At 59.0% G+C, this 19,507-nt stretch overlaps 1 protein-coding gene across 7 annotated transcripts in view; it reads right to left on the reverse strand.

Annotated features, from left to right (window-relative positions):
- Positions 1-6,712: 6,712 nt before the first annotated feature.
- The window catches only part of CLPTM1L (CLPTM1 like), a 25,710-nt gene continuing 12,915 nt past the window's right edge, over positions 6,713-19,507 (reverse strand). Inside the window, exons 2-19 of one of the 7 annotated variants that reach the window (XR_003436861.1) lie at positions 19,304-19,507; positions 18,816-18,916; positions 17,650-17,839; positions 16,017-16,165; positions 14,865-14,943; positions 14,461-14,578; positions 14,157-14,251; positions 13,601-13,685; positions 12,594-12,697; positions 11,640-11,705; positions 10,639-10,689; positions 9,817-9,899; positions 9,323-9,357; positions 8,782-8,837; positions 8,657-8,701; positions 8,133-8,217; positions 7,823-7,938; positions 6,713-7,216 (exon numbers count right to left, since the gene is read on the reverse strand). Coding sequence is in view for 6 of the 7 variants with exons in the window: in XM_027125446.1 (XP_026981247.1) it covers positions 8,901-9,357; positions 9,817-9,899; positions 10,639-10,689; positions 11,640-11,705; positions 12,594-12,697; positions 13,601-13,685; positions 14,157-14,251; positions 14,461-14,578; positions 14,865-14,943; positions 16,017-16,165; positions 17,650-17,839; positions 18,816-18,916; positions 19,304-19,465 (1,740 nt within the window). In the remaining variant the exon portion in view is untranslated. The other 6 variants (XM_027125449.1, XM_027125448.1, XM_027125446.1 and 3 more) reach the window with 6 other exon arrangements.

A 19,507-nucleotide genomic window follows, 5' to 3' on the forward strand; every position in this document is an offset into this window, starting at 1 on the left:
GAGAAGAACAGGGGGAGAGGAAGAGAGGGAGAGAGAGAGAGAGAGGGAGAGAGAGAAGAGGGATGGCCTGCGGACCCACCAAGCTCTCTGACCCCAACCTCTGCCTCTGTGGCTGCGTCCCCCTCCCTGACCCTGACAAGAAGCCTGCAATTGACTCAGGGTCCAGCTAGTCCAGGGCCGTGTCCCGGCCTCAAAGCCCCTAGGAAGGGGCATCCTTGAGCCATCCTTCTGCCTGCGACACTCAATGCAGCAGAGCGTGCAGCTGGTTGAGGGCAGCAGCTCTGCCTCTGGGCTCCTCTCCCAGCGCCCCTGGTGGCTAATCCCCTGTGACACGGTGGACACCAAGCCAGGACCGGGACACTGACCCTGGTGCAGCGTGTGAGTGGCAGGCGGTGTCATTTTGTCACCTGTGTAGGCTCGCGTGCCCAGCACTGCCATCAGGACACAGAACTGGCCGCCACCTCCGGCTGGGCCCCCGAGTTCCCCCCTACACGCACACACACACACCGTGACTCGCCTACTCTGTGCTGAACCGTGTCCCTTCAAGACACTTACATAGATGGGACCATATTACACGTCACCTCCAGGTGACTTTTCCACTCAGCATAATTCCTGTGTGTGTCAGTTGTCAGCCCCTTTGATCCCGGAACAGCATTCCAGGCCTGGATGGACAGCTAATGTAACCACGCGGCCTGTTGAGGGGCGTTTGCGTTTTTCCCACTTTGGAACCATTACAAATACAGCTGCCATGGATGACTGCAGACAGGGTGTTCGTTGTGCGTAACGTACACAATTACATGACTTTTCGTCGCTCGAGGACAAGCGCCCAGGGGTCCGGTCGCTGGGTCACGTCCTAAGTATGTGTCCAGTTTTCCGTTTTGCATCCCAACCAGTGCCACATGAGAGGTCCCTCGCCTGCACTTGGTGGTGTCGCTGATTTTTCCTGCAGGGACAGACGGGTCCTGAGCGGCCTGGACTCCAGCAGCGCTAGAGACACCCAGGAGGGGGCGCTGATGCGACAGCAGGTCTGCACGTGGGCCGAGGTGGGTCTGGCTCAGGGAACAGAGAAGGCAGATGATGGGCAGAGCACTGCCCTTCGTGCTGGACACCAAGGGGTCGGGGGGCGGGGGGAACATCGCCGAGGCAGCCTTAGGGACCAGCATTTAGGAAGTGTTCTCTGGAGAAGCAGAGGGGCAGAGGGGCCGGACCTCCTCTCGGCACCAGAGGGAGAGCCAAGGGGCCCGCTGGGGAGGGGATGGAGCAGGGGACAAGGAGGACGGTCCTGGCGGCAGGGACCACGCAGGCAGGAGGCGGCAGCCTCCCTGGGTGGAGGGCTGCCCTCCAGGACCTCGGCCCCCGTCCCGTCTCCCAGGTTCTCTGAGTCCAAGGATCCCGTCGTTCCAACGTGCGGGCTCAGAGCAACCGTTTTATTATCTCATGGGGTTCATGGGTCAGGCGCCTGGGTGGGTCTCCGGGAGCGGACTCATGCAGTGGGTGTTTTATGCCCCTATTTTGTGGAGGTTTGTCCTGCCTCAAGTTTACTGGAACGGTTGTTTAATTCTTAGAGGTAAAGATAAATAACATGAAGAACGGTCTTTGTTTTCGTGGAACGTTACGATTCACACAGCGACTTCCCACACAGCAGCTCCTATAGCGGCCCCGGACGAGGTGGGTAGGTGTCATCGTCCCACCCTGCAGGTCCGCATGGCGGCTTCCTGAGAGCTCCCAAGAACTGGGGCAGAGCCAGGACGGTGTCCCGCTGCACACCCAGCTGGCGCTGGGGCGACGCAGCGTAGCCAGGAGAAAAGGCAGCAAGTTGGGTGGGGGACCCAGGCACACGGCCCACAGGCTCACTGCCTGCCCGGACGGCGACTCTGGGGAATACAGTCATCTTTCCCCAGTTTCTCAGTGCACGAGGCCTTTGATCTCCCGCGGCAGCTTGGCCTCAGATCCGTCTGACCCGCTTCCACGCCTTTGTGTACTTTCTCTCACACCTTAAACCGCCTCATGAAAACCAATAAAAAGTGCTTAGGACTAAAAATCCCTCCAAGTGGGCATTTAGTCCTCGCACTTTAGCAAACACAGTTCAGCTTCTGTTATACACACACCTTTGGCTTTCTGCACACTTGGAAGTTATTTGATGAAATTTAAGGAAGCGGTAAGATAAAATTATCCACTTGGATGCCGAATGGTGGAATTTACTTACAGAATTAAGCCCTTTAATCGCTCCTGGCCCAGCCGTGTCCCAGTTCCCCAGTGGGCATGGCCCAGGGCCGGGGCGGGGGGCATCTACAAAGCCCTTCAGCGGAGGGGGTCCTCGCCAGGGTCACTGAGAAGCAGTGAGCCATGGGGCCGCTCTGCCCCGCCCGTCACAAGAGCGAGGGGGGAGGGGGAGAAAAGAGGCCGGGGTCCGAGCTTCGCTCTGAGCGAGCTGGGTCTTCCTCACAGACACACCGAGTCCACGGTCAGAATGCAGGGCAGCTGCAGCTCGGGGGGGCAGGCCGAGGGCTGGCTGGGTTCTAGCTCCTTCCAGGCCGCCAGCCACGCTCCAGGAAGCTCCAGAATGATCTCAGAAGAGCCCGAGAGCGTATCACACCCACCAGAGCCTTCCACGGCTCCCGGGAGAAAACCAGACGCGTCACCCCGGACCCTGAGCTCACAGGGCCTCGGAGGGTCTCAAGGTGTTTCTGCCCACAGAGCCCGGGACCCGGCAGGCGGGACACGAGCTCTAACCCTTCCTGGAAGGAATCACCCGCACACCTGGCCTCGGGATTCCCACAGATCAGTCTTAACCAAACGAGCTCACAACCGAAAACCTCTGGACACACAGGAGGACGAAGTACCGTGAGTGAGAGCAGATGGACCCCAGCAAAAACAAAGCAGCTGCATCAGGCCTGCAGACTCTGCAGCACGAAGGACACTCACCCCAGTGCCGACCCGTCCTCTACGCAAACCCAGAGGCGGGAAAGCAGGCAGAGGAGAAGACCCCTCAGACAGACCAGGAGCTTTAATAAATACAATTAAATAGAACGTCTGGAACCATATAGATGACTGAATAATGAGCAATTCACTAAGTGAACTAAGTACCAAAGTCGAGAAAATTAGCACCGTGGAAACACGGATCTCTCTGAAAACACTGCGTTCAGCACAGAGGGGCAAGGAGGCTGACAGCAAGGAGGGAGGACAGAACAAATCCTAGCAGAGAAGAAACGTGTGGGAGGGGCATTTCTGGGATAAGTGGCCGAGGCTCTCCCATTGCCGATGGTAGACTCGAACACGCTGTTGGAATCAGTGCATCACACGTGGAAAGGGAGACGGCAAGGACGCCACACGTGGTAGAGGGAGCATCGCCGACTCAGACGGGAGAAGCCACAGCGGCTCTGGAAAGGCTGCGAGCAGCGGGAGATGCACCGCCATCCACCGGGAGCACCTTTCAAGGATAAGGGTGAAGTGAAGGCCTGTGTGTGGAATAAACCTGGAAGGATCTTACCAGCAGCCGGGTCCCTAAAGGACGTGCTTCAGGAAGGAAGGTCTGGTCTGAGAAGCGTGGGCCAGGGAATGGAAGCACGTGTGAGAGGAGGCGGCTTCACTCGCGAGGTTCAGGGAGAAACGGCCAGGACCCCGCGGGAGCGGCACTGAAGTGGGGTCAGAGTGAAACGTCCCGAAACGTTCTTCCCGCGAGGCCTGTCCGGCCTGGATGTGCGGCGATGCTGCCTGGGCGTCGGGGAGCATCCCATCCTGCTCCGTCTTCTGGAGACCACAGCACTGGTACCACTTCTTCCCTAAATGTCGGGGGGACGCACCGAGAAGCCGTCTCGTTCTATGGTTCTTCGTGGGAAAGGTTTAGCTTCAAGTTGAGTTTTCAGAAGAGACAGGGCTATTCAGGTTTCTCCCGTGAGAGCCTGGGTGGTCTGTGTCCCTCCAGGGCTTCGTCCCTTTGTCCGTGTTTGGGCTGTGTCGGCACGAAGCTGCCCGGATGTTCTTCACTATCCTTTAAACATGTAGAATCTGGTGATGTCACCTCCCTCCTAACCGGTACTGTGACTGCGTTTTCCCTCGTTTCCTCCTAATTAGTCTGGCTGGAGGTTTATTCATTTTATTGATCTTCTCAAAGAACAAGATTTTGAGTTCATTAACATTCCGTACTATCTTTTTCTAAAGATTTTTTTTGATGGGGACCATTTTGAAAGTCTTTATTGGACTTGTTACAATATTGCTTCTGTTTTATGTTTTGATTGTTTGGCCCCGAGGCGTGTGGGATCTCAGCTTCCTGACCAGGGATCGAGCCCGCACCCCCTGCACTGGAAGGCGAAGCCTTAACCACTGGACCGCCAGGGAAGTCCCAGTATTGTCTTTCTCCTGTGTCACTGATTCCTGCTCTGATACATGTTATGTTCTCCTTCTTCCTTTGGGTTTCATCCGCTCTTAGTTTCCTAAGGTGGAAGCTGAGGATGTGGACACCTTTTCCCGCTGTAGGTTTTTAGTGCCCTGACCCCTCGTATGCATGGCTTCAGCCGGTCCTCCGCCTCCCCAGCAAGTACCACAGACGTGGATGTTCGTGTTTTCATTTTCATTCACTTCAAAATACTTTCCTATTTCCCTTTTGGTTTTTTCTTTGATTCAAGGCTTATTTCAAAGTGGTGATATTTCATTTCCAAATATTTGGAGATTTTCCCAGATCCTTCTGTTATTGATTTCTGACTTAACTCTACTGGGGCTAAGGAACATAATTTGTATGACTTGAAGCATTTTAAATGTTGTTTAGGCTGGTGTTATGGCCCAGAATATTCTTTCTTGGTAAATGCTCTGTTTTTTTTTTTTTTTCGGTACGCGGACCTCTCACTGCTGTGGCCTCTCCCGTTGCGGAGCACAGGCTCCGGACGCGCAGGCTCAGCGGCCATGGCTCACAGGCCCAGCTGCTCCACGGCTTGTGGGATCCTCCCGGACCGGGGCACGAACCCGTGTCCCCTGCATCGGCAGGTGGACTCTCAACCACTGCGCCACCAGGGAAGCCCTCTGTATGCTCTTGAAAAGAATGTGTACACTTCTGAAGTTGGGTGGAGTGTCTGTGAATAGGTCACGTAGAGTGAAAGTGTTCAAGTCTCCTCTGTTCTTACAGAGATTTCCTAGTACTTGTTCTATCAATTACTGAGATGGCACTGAAATCTCTTATAACTGTGGACTCCACTATTTCTCCTTGCATTTCTAAACATTTTTGCTTAATATATTTTCAAGCTCTGTTATTGGGTACATAAACACTTAAGATTGTTATGTCCTTTTGATGAAATGATACCTTTATTTTTATGAGAAGACTTTATTTCTTGGTAATATTATTTCTCTAAAATATACTTTTCCTGATGTTAACATGGTGGATCTTCTCTCAGTGTTTGATTTTAACCTGTGTTCTTGGGTCCTGCTTTTTTATTTGGTCTGGTAATCTCTGCCTTTTAGTTGGGGTGTCTAAACCATTTACATTTAATGCGATTATTAACAAGCTGGGTTTAAGTGTACAGTTTTGCTACTGGTTTCAACTCGTCCCAACTGTTCTCGCTCCTTTCCACGTTGCCCTGCCTTCTCCTGCGCTGAGTGTTTCTGTCTTCCTTATTGGCTGTTTTGTTTCAGAGGCCCCTTGTCTCTAACCCATCTCCATCCACCTGGAGTCGTAGCACATCTTCACACCCAGTGCGAGAACCTCCCTGCGGGCCTTTGTGCTGTCACACATTTTACTGCTCCATGTTATGAACCTCACAAAACATTGTTATATTTTAGCTTTAAGTGGCTTGTTAGTTTTAGATCGTTTAAATGAGAAAATAAGTCTGCACTTGCCCATGTGGTTGCTGTTTCCAGGGTTTCCCCTGCTTTGTGCAGATCAGATTTGTACCTGCTGCCCTCATCCCTGATGGAAGGACTCCCTGTAACTTCTCACAAGCAGATTTGCTGTGATGAATTCTCCCAGCTTTTGGATGTCTGTAACTCCCGTTTTAAAATGTATCCTGAGACATACCTGCAGTGGGTAAAGAATTCTAAGTCAGCAGCTTCTCTTCTAAAACACGGGGGGTGCATGCTGCCCGCTGACCTCTGCATGCAGTTCTCGGTCTGGCTTTGTGAGGACTCGTGGGAAGGACACACAGCCCTGACCCTGAGAGCCGCCTCCAGACACCAGCCAGTGCCCAGCCGCCTCGGCTCCATGTTCTGCCTAGGGACGGGCCCTTTGATGAACTTCCGGAGGCCACAGGCTGCCAGTGTAGACATCGCCGAGGAATGATCCCATCGATGAGAACGACTGGATTCAGAGCCAGGCACAGGGGCTGAGATGCTGACGTAAGTACAGGCCTCCTGTGTGTGCTCATGTGCCCACACCCGGTGAGGGCTGGCTCTCCGGAGCTAACCTCACTGAGCGTGACTCGACCCCGTCACCCTCCAGATCTCGCCCTTCCCTGTTCCGTCAGCGAAGACGCCTCCCTGCCCTGTTTCTCCCTCTGCGCTACCCAGGGCGTTTCTCTAACGAAACCCCATCCACCTGACCCCTCAGGAGTGCACTGACATCGGCTTCAATACCAGATGCAGGCATTTTAAGAACAGTCCTGGCCTGAGAGGTTCTTTAAATTTGCTCCTTTTAACAAACATAGAGAAAAACCACATCACACGTTCATTTCTGGGAATGGGGTAAATGCCAGCATCTGAAACCTTACATGTTATACCAGATCAAAAAAAGTGTTACAGCCAGAGAAATTTATTTTAAAATAGAAACATACATACATTAAGCCTTAAAATAGTCAAATTTTAAACAAAAAGGAAAAAAGCCATTTGATCCCAGAGTCTGCACGGAATGGATTCAAAAAGGCGTCTGATATCCCCTCAAGGACTGTTTACAGACCCCGAGACGAACTCCCCCGGGTGGGGGCAGGGCAGTGACAGCGCAGCCCCCGCCAGCACTGGACGCTCCCGCAGCCATGGTGACCGGACAGACGTCCACGCGGGCAGCGGCGGCAGTGCTGCCAGCTCCCGTCAGACACAGCGTGACGGAACCCGGGGACGTGAGGGACATTCGGGGTTTTGGCAACGCAGGGGGCGTGATGTCAGGAAGTTCCACCAAAGCCTCTGCGTGGCTGCGAGCAGCCAGGGTCGGGCTCAGTCTTCATGGGGTTTCCGCTGGGGATTCCCCTCGTAGGACTCCCCGAACTCATTCACTCTGCTCTTATCCACGGGATAAAGCCTGCAACGAGACCACGCGTGCGTCACGCCAGCTGGTTTGGACAGACGCGTGCGCGTGTCCTGGGCGCTCGATGGCCAAGACCCGGACGGTCGGCTCACCATGGGAGAGGCGCGTGTGGGGGCGGTCGGCTCACCATGGGAGAGGCGCGTGTGGGGACGGTCGGCTCACCATGGGAGAGGCGCGTGTGGGGACGGTCGGCTCACCATGGGAGAGGCGCGTGTGGGTCTGCCCCGTGCCCGCCCGGTGTTCTCGTGACGGTCAGGCCAGAGCTCTGCCCTCGAGGCCGGTGAGAGGACGAGGACAGGGATGCCCAAGGAGAGGCAGGGCTGGGATGCGTCCACAGGGGACCTGACCCCGGGCCCCCGCTGCGCAGCACAGGGGCTGAGGCAGCTCCTCCGCCGGACTCCGCTACAGCAGCTGCGAGCGACCCTCATGCCGCACGAGAGCCGTGTGCTCGAGGGGCGATCAAATCAGACAGAAGCAGCGCTCCGGCACCCAGGCGCCAGGCGCCACCCACCACCCACCAATCTCTCCCCGCAGGACCAGGCGTGGGTCTGCGGCCCGAGCGAGTCCACTGGGGCAGCAGCGCTTCAGGCCGGCACTCACCATCGCTGGTAAAGGTACACGAGAAACACCACGTCGTCCCTGAAGCAGGCCAGCCGATGGGAGGTGGGCATGGTGATGATGAAGGCGAACACGTCGTCAATGAAGGTGTTGAAGGCCTGCGGGCGGGCGGGCGAGGCCGTGGGACAGGGCCCCAGCACCCACCCGGACCACCCAGGCACACGGTCACGTCCCTGCACTCGCGCCGCCCAGTGACCTCAGAGCCACCCCACGAAGCAGGAGCCAGCTGGGGGCGGGAGGGGCTGACGCCCAGGGTACCCCCTTGCACAGACTCCAAGGCCCAGCGTCCCACCTGCTCTCCGCACGCGGGACCCAGGAGCACCACCTGGGAGCCTGGCTATCACGGTGCCGGCCTGCCCGAGAACGGCCAACCGGTTCTGAAGGCAGAAGCATGTTCTAACCATTGCCCCACCCCAAAGCCGCTCGCTCTAGTTCACAGCCAACAGCACGGAGGGCCGTGTGGTCCCCACCTGTGTGTGTGGGACAGGCCACGATGCACTAAGACAGCCCTCGGCCAGCCCGGCCCCGGGAAACTGGACGCGCCGTCTGGGTGGACACGGACCCAGCACCCCAGACACTGGCCACCGGGTCAAGGGCGTCTGCCTGCTCTCTGATTCGTGTTGGCGAGCAGCAGCACGGCTCTAACTCGGAGAACCCCTTGTGCTGCTGTGACAGAGAAGCCTGGCCTTTCAGAGTCGCCGCAGGGCACCCTATGTCTTAAAGGAGCCCCTGACGCTCTTCCACAGAGGGGCCTCCTGATGCATGGCCCAGCCTGACGGCAAGTCCCCGAGGGCCCTGTGCAGGCGAGGCACTGACCTTGTAGGTGAAGGCCTTCCAGGGCAGGTGAGCCACCGACTTCATCTGGGGACAGGGAGACGGAGCACGTCAGCGGCGGCACAGGGACGCGGGGGGCGGCACAGGGACGCGGGGACGCGTCTTACCTTGTAGTTCACGAAGAGCTGGGGCAACATGAAGAGGAAGCCAAAGGCATAGACTCCTGAGGAGACAGACGCGGCGTGGAGACGTGCCGTCTCGGGCCTGCGGCCGCTCCCCCCGGGCTTCAGGACCACCTGACCCCCCACACCCGAGAGCACCGTCCTGCGGTGAACCACCTGCCTCCCGCCCGCAGGGCTGTGAGACAGCGCCCCTGCCCACACCCGGTGAACGCGGCAGCCTGCGAGCCCGGCCCTGTCCGCCTGCAGAGCGGCCGCGCGGTCAGGACGAGCCTAGTGGGCGGGCGCTCCTCCCAGGACACAGGGCTGGGGGCTGGGGCTCCAGCGTGCCCTAAGACAGCGGGGTTCATTGCCCGCACCCAACCATTCCACGGAGAGCACACCGCCCACGGCCAGTCCCGCAGGGCCCAGAGAGAACACGGGGCAGGGCGGGGCCTGACGGGGACCTCTCGGCACACCGGGCCACGCAGCGGCGGGACAAAGCGACCGCTGTAAACGCTGTCTCTGAGACGGGAGACCCAGGACTCACCGTTGACGAAGCTGCTGACCAACCAGGAGTACCAGCTGGAAGGGAGGAGCGGGTGATGGCGGAGGCCGCAGGCCCCGGTGCTAGTCTGCTAACCGCCGAGCCCCACACACGCCCTCACGCTCTGCTCTCCAGTCCCGGGACCCCGCGGGCTGGCCAGGGGCGACCTGCACGGGGAGCGGCTTCCCAGGAGCCCTCACCGAGGTGAGGGCAGAGACTTGGCACCTACCGACTTTCCTTCACAACTTTCAGCGAGACGGGAAACCACGGACGCCCGTGGGCGCCTCGGCCCCTGTGGCCCCGGGCAGTGTGTTCAGGCCCGAGGCCTGCGCCCGTGAGCATTCCCGACCCCGCAAGGACCAGAGAGGGCCGCGCAGAGCCAGCAGCGGCGGGCAGGCCCAGGCCTGCGGCCGAGGGGCGTCCCAGTGCCGGCCCCACTGCTGGCCCAGTCAGTGACCCTGAGCCCCAGCTGAAGAGTAGCAAAGGTGACGTCCTACCTCTTATATCTGACATTCAGCAGAGAATAGACGGCGCCCCCGATGCAGAGAGGGTAAAGGAGGTACGACAAGTATTTCATGGCCTACGGGGAACAGAAAACGTCCAGTGGGAGTCCACCATCAAACCTGCGGAAACTTTCTTGACGGAACTCACAGACAGAACGGGGCAAACGCCCAGAACGTTTAGGGCAGCGAAGCTAGTCTGTGTGGAGGATGTGTGTCAGTGAGCATTTGTGCAAACCCCACAGAACGTCCACCACGAAGACCGCACAGCACAGGTAACAGTAACAATACTGGCCCGTGAAACACAGCCAAGCTGACAGACCGACCCAGGGCAGAGAAATGACGCCACATCCTGGAAAGAACTCTGAGGAGATGCTCCCAGAACTCCGAGTTAGGGCTGCCTTCCAACTAACGCGGTGTGTCACCCTTAATTCTGATTTGAACTTTATCAAAAACCCAATAAAAACTGGGATGCAGCTGATGCCCATTAAGCCAGAAAATAAAATCATCCCTGCTCGGGAAACGTGTATCACATCAAACTGAAAACCACAGTTCCCCTCGGCAGGGGGAGTCCGATGGCCTAGGACGCAGAGCCTGTGGGGTCACCACGTCTCAGGGACAGAGGCTCAGCTCGCAGCCCCACAGCTGACCACCGGAAATAAGATATCTCCCGGTGGTACAGGACTGAGCACGGGCGCCCGCAGGGGCTGGGAAAGAGAGGAGCCCCCGGCCTCCCTCCCGGGTCAGGAACCCCAGGCAGGCAGGCTCCCTGGGGGTCTTGGCTCCAGGCAGGCATGCATGCCCCAGGTCGCCGCTCACCTGAGTGTCATACTCCTCCGTCTGCCTTTCAGATTCACTGTAAGTGCCGAACTGCAAGGAAATTCAGTGCAGCCGCGTTAAACCGCGGCCCAGGCAGGCGTCTGCGCTCAGCTGGGCCGCCACGCAAGGAGGGACAGGGCGGCAGGCTGAGAGGCACGAACCCTCGGCCCAGGCGTGGCAGTGCCCCCGCTTCAGAGCCGGGGGTGCAGAGGACCCGATGGCCCCAACCCGCGAGCCACACCGTGTGGGACACGAGGCGGAAGCAGGCCCGTGAGCCTGTGCGGCGCTCCTCGCGCTGCTTCCTGTTCCCAGTTCCATTGAGTTTTGCAGTGAAGACACTGCTCTTAAAGCAAAGCGGGTTCCCTGGGCTGACTCAGATCAAGAGAAGCCGCATCCCATCTCCGAGTGCCCTGCCCTTGACCTGGAAACCTGGAGTGCCGTAAACCCCAAGGCCTGTCACAGAAAGCAGAGTGAGCTGCCCGCCCGTAAACCTCAGTGACGCCCGAGCCCCCGCCCGAATCTGCCCAGGGAAGTGCACAGCAGAGGGCAGCTGTCAGGGAGGCTAGGAACTGTGCTGTCATGTGGAGGCATCGCCCCCCGCAGGAGTGGGGAGGGCCACCCCTGAGCCTGGCCAACCACGTCCTGTCCGGTCACGGAGGTGGACGTGATGCTCAGCGTGCTGGTGCTGGGCCTATGCCTGGGGACCCCGGGCACATCAGAGAGCCCCGGAGAGGTGCGGTGACCCGCCCACTCGCCCTGAGACGCCCCTGCACCTCCCTGCCGGTCTGCAGGTGACAAGCTGCCCCTGGGGTCGGAAGGTCAGCAACATGAGCACGTGACGATCACCGGCCCTCACGGTGACCTGCATCTCACCAGGACGCAGCTAGGAAGTGCATCAGCAGTCAGCCTGCACGAGCAGACCGGCCGAAACCCGAAGAAGGTGGGCTGGGAGAAGCCGCAGGAGGTGACACATCCCCGAGAGGGTGCGGCTGGGTCCCTACCTGAAATGCGGGCCTCAGGCCTCTCCAGATGACGGTCACCTTCAAGGCCTTTTTCACTTTCCACAGCTGAGAAGGTGAAAAGTCCACACTTCAGGCTCCAGGACCGGGGAGAAGCCAGGACCCACTCCTCGGACGGTGACTGACCAGGGCACCGGCCGCTCGGGCCCCTCGCGCCCCAGCCCAGCCCGACCCTTCAGCTACGCGCTGTTCCTCACCTTGCCGGCGGGGACGCCCCGGGACGGCCCCCGGTCTCCAGCCCACACCCAGCCTGTGTGCCCACATGGACCTGGCCCCCTCCCCGGGGCCACTGAGGTGGCACTGGTCGGGCCGTCCCCCCGCCCAGCCCATCTGCACTGGCGCCCCACTCCGCCTGTCCCCAGACTCGCCCTGGCACCTTCTTTCTGCTCCCCGGGGCACCCCAAGCCCCACGCCCTGCTGTGGCTGGGTCTCTCCAGGACCCTCCCTAAAGTGGGACCTGCACCACGGCCGTGAGGTCGGTTCCGCACGGTGACTAGTGCCCACAGGGGGTCCTGCCAGCACTTCCTTGATGGGCGGTGCCAGCGCCGTCCCCAACCCGACAGCCGTGTGAGCCAGTGCCCACTGGCAGGGGCGCTGAAATACGACCACAGCTGAGGGTCCCGGTCAGGGTGGCGCCAGGGGCCTGCCGCCCCCCCACCGCCCCTGCATCACACGTTCTGCTCCGCACGGCGTCCAGCGCAGCGAGAGCTGCACGGGCTTCAGCCACCGTGTTAGCGCGTCCTGTGGACAGACGGGCCAAGCTGAAGCTTCCGGGCCACGAGGAACGTGGAGGAATCGGCAGCTCTGCCCGAGGAGCCGCGGCAGCCGCGCCCTCGCCCTGCTGCCGCGCCGGCAGCCACTTCTTCGGCAGTGACGCGGGTCCCGACTGCGCCGAGCGCTTGGGCCCCGGAACCACAGACACGGCGCTCAGCCCACCTCGATGGCAGCCCCGATGCCTGCAGGAACCAGCACCAGCAGGCTCGTCCGCTCGTCCAGCAGGAACAGGAAGATGACCACGGTGCTGAAGCAGCGCCAGAGCACTGGGGAGAAACGGGCTGTGCTGAGGCCCGGGGAGCGGCCCCCCACGCACCAGCACCCTGACCGCTTCTGCCCCTTTGTCCACTACAAAGGAACCGTGGACCACAGGCGGCGACGGGAAATGCAAAACGATTACAAAAGGCTACGGCCCCAGCAGAAGGCAACCTCAGCAGGTGAACGTGTGTAAGTTACACTTACAGACACAAAAGGCACAAGAGGCGTGCTAAGAACACTGGTTCCTGACGGGGATCCCGCCCTCTAATCCCAGGCTCTCCTGCGTTCACACGGGCCCTGCGGAGCCTGCGTCTGTCCTTTCAAAGCTGCACCTTGTCCTTTCAGGTTGTGCTTTAGGAGACGCCGCAGCCGTGGAGACACTCCCAGTAGGGAGCTCCCTGCCGGGAGCTCAGGCCCTGGGACCCACAAGCCCCGCTCGTGCCACAGGCTGAAAAGGCCAGGGGAGGGCGCAGGAGGGCTCAGCGGGGGACCCTCCCCCCGAAGGAAGCCAGAGGTCATGACAGAAGACCCCGAGACACGGACTCTGGACTCGGGGGCCACCCAGCATCCCAGAGCACCCACTCGGGTGTCACTTCCGCAGGAGGAAAAGAACCGTCTCTTGCTGGAGACCCAGCTCGGGAGACAAGCAAGACTGTGAACCGACACAGACGGGCGCTGAGCACCGGCACCCGTGTCGCCTGCCCTCCGTGCTCCCAGGCTTCCGTGGCGCTCACCACGACAGCGGACATAGCACCCTCCCGGGCTGCTGCCACAGGGCATCTAAAAGCCCCTCCCGAACGAGAGCCACGGGCGATCGCAAACTGTAGGTTTCCAGACGAGCTTTATCCCCTGCCTGCATCAGCGGCGGCGGGACAGGCCCCGAGGGCGGGGGCAGTTCTCAGAGCACCTACCTGCTTTGGTGGACATTCCGGTCATGCTCTTCTTTTTCTTCCAGAAACTGATGTCATTTTTAAACGCTAGGAAATCAAAAAGCAGCTGGAAAGAAAACGGGACAGCGATGAGCCCCTCAAGCTGTGTAGACAAGCCCGGGCCCGACCTGAGATGCTGGCCGTTCAGTAACACCCGTGTCTCCCAGCACAGCTCTGGAAGATTCGGCTTCACTGGCGGCCAGTTCCCAGGCCCTGGGGACCGGCTGCAGCTTGGCGCCGGTGCCTCGCGGCCTCAGCCCTGCCCCTGCCCCCGAGCCCCCAGCCGCGGTGTGTAACGGGGATTCTGCCGGCAGGGCTGATCCGTCACTCTCTGAACTGCCGCGCCATGCCTCCCACGAGCAAACGCTTGTTTTACGAAGTCAGTCGTTGATCTCACTGGTTTTGGATTTGTTTTCGAAACAGCTTCCAAAAGCAGCAGACGAAGCCCCAGGTCCTTCAGCTGGTCAGCGCCCGAGGTGCAGACCCTCTCCCGAGCGGGGTGGGGGGCAGGCCCCGCTGAGGGCCCGGGACCACTCACGTGGAACGCGGCCACGAAGAAGGTCAGCGCTAAGAAATACAAGTTGGTGTCGACGAAAATCCCTTTCACTTCGTCAGCGTCCTTCTCTGAAAACCCTGCAAAGGACCGAGACCCTGCGTGAGACGGACGACGCCAACCCCACACCAGAGCCCTGGCCGGGCTACCCCTCATCAGCAGGAAGAGCTCCGCGGGCCACACGTGCCCTTTCAAGGGGGACGATCGCACAGGCGGAATGGAAGCTGGGCTCCGGGGCTCCCGGGCTGGACTGAGCCCTGAACCCGGGGCACCCGCCCAGCGGCCTCACCGAACTGCTGCAGTGAGAACACGGCGTCCTGCATGTGGATCCAGAAGCGCAGCCGCCCCAGCGAGATCTTGTCGTAGGACACGGTGAGGGGCAGCTCGGTGGTGGAGCGGTTGATGACCTGCGGGGAGCGCGCTGTCAGAGCCCAGCCCCACGCACGCCGCTCCGCCCGGACCCAAGGCCGCGTCTCCCCTGCCCTCTCCTCCTGTGGGGCCCCAGCTGTGTTCGCGGCCCCGGCAGGGCGCCTCCCCCAGGAAGCCCTGGCACCCTGACCTCCCGCCCACCACCCGGGCCCTGCGCGTCTCTCGTGACCACAGCCCCGGGCGCTGGCGCCTCCTGGGCAGGAGCTGGGGGCCCACCCGAGCGGCCGAGCCGCGCACAGGCCCGAGGGAGCCCTGGCTACTCACCGTGAGGTCCTTGACCCGGCTGCTGAGCTGATCGATGAACAGGATGGGCAGGTAGTGCACCGTCTTCCCCAGCCGGATCCTGGGGGATTGGAGCCGTTTCAAGGCCGCAGCGAGCTCCCGGGCCCCCAGGGTGACCTCACAGAGCTCACTCCCCCGCATCTTCAGTGGCTTCTGGTCACAAGAGTCCCAGGACACGCCTCCCCAGGGCAGCAGGGGCGCCACGAACTACGTTCTTCCCCTGCAGAGCTGCCACCAGGAGGAGGTGGGGACCATGCGCACAGTGGGACACCACTCAGGACGCGAGGGGAAGCAAGGGGCCGCGTGTGCGTTGACACGGGGCAGCCCGCGACGTGGTGAGAAGCCAATACCCATCGACCATCCACGCCTGGCTTTCACCCCATGATCCTTCTGTGCCTTTCGCACTCAACCGTGTGAATGGATCATGTGTTCAGAAATTAGATTTTAGTTTTACAAAAGGGAAAACCTCATGACACCACCACAGGACCCACTGGAAACTGAAGAAGGAAACAATTCTGAGCAGAGCCATTTCTGGCTGCTATGTGACGACCCAGTGACAGGCTGTGATCTCACAGGGGGGCTCCCTGAAGTGTAGAGACACAGGATAATCTAAGTCAGTCACTTTAACAGTCTTGCTTACGATAGCAAGTGATGGGAACAGAACAACCTAATAATCAATTTTAAGCAAAGGTAATCGAGTCAGAGCTAACAGGACGCAGACAGGACAAAACCTCCCGTGCACGGTGCAGAGGAAAAGGGTCTCATCAAGGCTCTCCACTTTCCCTTCCAGCTTCTGCCAAGAGCAAAGGGCAAGATGACTGCCTCTCGTGTCATCGTTTCCCTTCCATATCCTGGCGGCAGCCGTGATCAGCAAGACCCCCGGGGAGCAGGGACAGGCTGGGGCGCTCCAGGAAGCACCCCAGGCCCCTCGTCACAGAGAGGGCTCAGGAATGTGGGCACGGCCCATCTGCTTTAGGATTCTGGCCGGCCTCGATCCCTCCACCCGCCACCCACCCTTTGCTGTCCGCTCAGGGAGTGAACGAGCGATGCACAAAGCTGGGCAGGTGAATGTGAACTACGGTGGCCTTCCCACCGCCCGGGCCTCAGCTCAGCGGCCAGACCAGCAGCACTTACATCTTCATGTACCGATGCACATCGGCGGGCAGGGAGGCCCCGTCAAAGACAAAGTCATCCACCATCACGTTCAGGGTCAGCCTTGGTCTCCAGTGAGACACAGGTTCGTCCAGGGCACTCGCTGGCCTCTTCTCAGCCTCGATCTGCTGCTACACGTAAGGACTGACTTAGAGGAAAAGACCAAGGCTGGAGCGGGAGGGGCCCGGGGGGGCTGAGGCAGCAGGGTGCTGGCACTGTCACCTGGGAACAGCCCACGAGCCGAGAGCACAACCGTAAGAAGGGCCAGCAGAGCATATGGGAGGACCCACGGCTGCCAGCTCCCCGACTCTCATTCCCGCGCTTCCTTCTCGCAACAGAAGACAAGGGTGTGCTGTTTCGCACCACGGGGTCCTGGATCGCACTGCCTCCTGTTTCGGGCCCTTGTCCGGAGCAGGGATTCCGAGAAGGACGAGGCTCCGGCACATTTGCAGGAGGTGCTGGAGCTGAGAGCCCCGCCCGCTGCAAGGAGGCTGACGGGAGCCGCTTCTAAACCAGCTCCACCCCGCTGTCTGGAAAGGGGCACGTCCATGTCTAGGGAACAAGCCTAAAGCTACTGAACTCAGAAACAAACTCTGCCCGCCAAGGAAATCTTGATTTCAGATCCAACCGAGAAGCTCTGTGAACCGTGTCGTTCTATTAATATTTATCTCCTCCCTAAAGCTACAATTTAGCACTAACAGTTACACTAGAAACGTCAGCGACAGCTAACGTTTATTCAGCATCTGTAAGTTCCAGAGACTCCTTCCACCCTTCACACCACCGCCTGGCACCCCAGAAAGGCCCACGAGGCAGTGTCGTGCGGTCCCCAGGGAAACAGAACTGAGGGGTCTCTCCAAGGACACACACGAGACAGCTGCAGACACATCCTGGAAAGCTGCCGCCCCTGGCGTGGATGACTTCCCTTGCATTCAACGCGGACCCGAATACCAGGATCGCTCCGTCCCACCCTCCACTGCGGTAATGACTGCGTATGTGATCTCCAGCCTTTCCCTGTACGTACAGCTTTCTATGGGTGTACGAGATACAATTTGCACACACACCTTTTTCATAATTTTGAGTTATATCCTTAGAATAAATATTCAAGCGTTGTCCTGTCCTACACACAGTGCAGTGTCTCCCAACTCTAAGTTCTGACTGCAGCTGAGCTCTGCAGAAGGGGCTGCCCTGGACCCATTGGGGTGCACACACGCTCTCTGGGGGCTGAGAGGTCCTGTGGCCTGAGAAGGCATCTGGGTAAAGAAAGTCACTGAACAGGCTTCCCTGGCGATCCAGTGGTTAAGACTCCACGCTTCCACTACAAGGGGCCCGGGTTCGACCCCTGGTTGGGGAACTAAGATCCCGCATGCCACACGGCACAGCCAGAAAAAATAAAAAACAAAAATCACTGAACTACTTAAACTGCACGTCACTAATTCGACATAAACTTATCTGCAAACCCATGAGAAGTTACTGAGCTGAAAATGTATGTGCCAGTAACATCTGATCGCTTCACTTCCCAGCAGTCAGTCCAGCGCCAGATGCAAACCGTACGTGCAGACACGTGTGTGTGAACTACAAGGGGGTCAGCAGGTTTCCTTCAGCCGGCACTGCTCACCTGCGTGGCAGATTCCCCAGTGAGCAGGTTCACCTCTTCCGGTTTGGGGACCATGTAGGTGGTCAGCGGGCTCACCAGGTGCACCTGCTTCCCGTCGTGCCAGGGCAGGACGCCGGCGTGATGGACAAAGATGTAGGCATACAGCGTCCCGTTGTTCCTGGTTTTCTTTGGAACAGAAACATTGACTGTCCTGCAACAAAACAAATGATGATTTCAATCACATACACATTACGTTGTGTGTGCACAGAATGGAGACTATGCAAATATTTCTATAAAAAATGTTGTTTCAAACCCAGACCAACTAATTTTAGCTGAGAAATACTAAAAACGAAACCCAGCTACCTGGATGTTACTGAAGTCCTGAGTGCGCACATTTATGCAACACGCCCTGAAAGCACGGCAGCTGCCCAAAAGCTGAAAGGCCTGCATTCCGGGCGCTGAGGTCACAGGCTAAGGGGGCCAACACCAAACGTGTGTGCCCCGCCCCCTGCCCCGCCCCCAGAGCGGCAAGAGGATGTGTATCCCGCAAGACACCACGCACCCCGGTGCTCACTCTGACGCCTCCCAGACAGACAAAAGGGAAGAGGAGAACTTGTGACAAACACATGATCTTTAAAATTAAACTTGCTAGAATTTAAGAAACTAAAACCATAGCTTAAATACAGCTTCAAAAAGCCACTCTACAGACGTCAACGTTTATATTGCTTGCTCTGTTGCAAAGTTACATTTCACTTAATTACGATTTTCTGCTAAATTCTTTCCTCCGTCCCCTTCCCTTTTCCCTTCTAGACGACATAACTGAACCACTTCTGCCAGGAAAACACAAGTTGTTTTCTGTGGGAAACTGCGTGTGTAAGCTCTGTTCCCCACGTAGTCCCCACCATAATCCCCACTCCTCTGGAAGCTCCCCAGGGCTGCACCGTATCCCACAGCTGTCAGACGCTGGGTAAGCTACTTCCTAAAGGACAAACTCGGCGTCTGCTAGTTTCAAGTAAAAAAGTTTGCTTGTGTGCGTATCACACACACCTGCAATGAAAACGTTCTACCGTGCACGAGATGGCTGGTGACGCTGCTTCTCCGTGGTACCCTCCTCACGTGCAGAACGCTGACCTGTCAACAATCTCAACGTCAATGATGCCTGCCTGTCACCCTGTCCACAACCATACCTTTCAAATTTGGACTCCACGTCAAAGTCTTCCACGTTCAAGACCAGGTCCACGTTGTTCTCGGCACCCAGGTTGGACCGTGTGGCGGTGTACACGCTGAGCTGGAAAGGACGTCAAGAAAGTCAGCTGGGCAAGGCCCCTGGCAGAAAGCACACAGAGACCTGACCAGCCACACAGGGAAAGGTGCATCTTAACTCCGCAAGGGACACAACTCCGCCCGGTGACAGGACGTTCCGGGACGCGCCTGCTGCAAAGGAACAACCTGCTAAAGTGTGTGGCTGCCTGATGAACGGGGCAGGGGTACAGGGACTCTGGACGCCATGTGATGGGGTGAAGAGGGGCACGGGGGCCAGCGTGCGGGGTCAGTAGCTTTAGGATTCGGGGGCGGGGAGGAGAGGACTCTGCCCAGACCCGGTCAGGTTCAGGTGCGAAGGGCCCGGCCCCGCCCAGCCCGAGATCAGAGGTCAGGTGCGAAGGCCGGCGCTCACCTGCAGCTTGGGCCTCCGCGCCAGGTAGGGCTGGATGCAGTTGCTGTCGCCGGCGCACGGGCGGGTGTAGACGATGCCATACATGACCCAGCAGGTGTGCACCACGTACACCACGAACACGCCCACGACCAGGCTGGTGAAGGAGCTGCGGCCGCTCCACATGGCGCCGCCGCCGCCGCCGCCGCCGCCGCCGCCGCCGCCGCC

The sequence above is a fragment of the Aethalodelphis obliquidens genome, unplaced genomic scaffold (genome assembly GCF_003676395.1).
Source record: "Aethalodelphis obliquidens isolate GAN/ISIS:26980383/991018 unplaced genomic scaffold, ASM367639v1 scaffold29, whole genome shotgun sequence".
Classification (NCBI taxonomy): domain Eukaryota; kingdom Metazoa; phylum Chordata; class Mammalia; order Artiodactyla; family Delphinidae; genus Aethalodelphis; species Aethalodelphis obliquidens.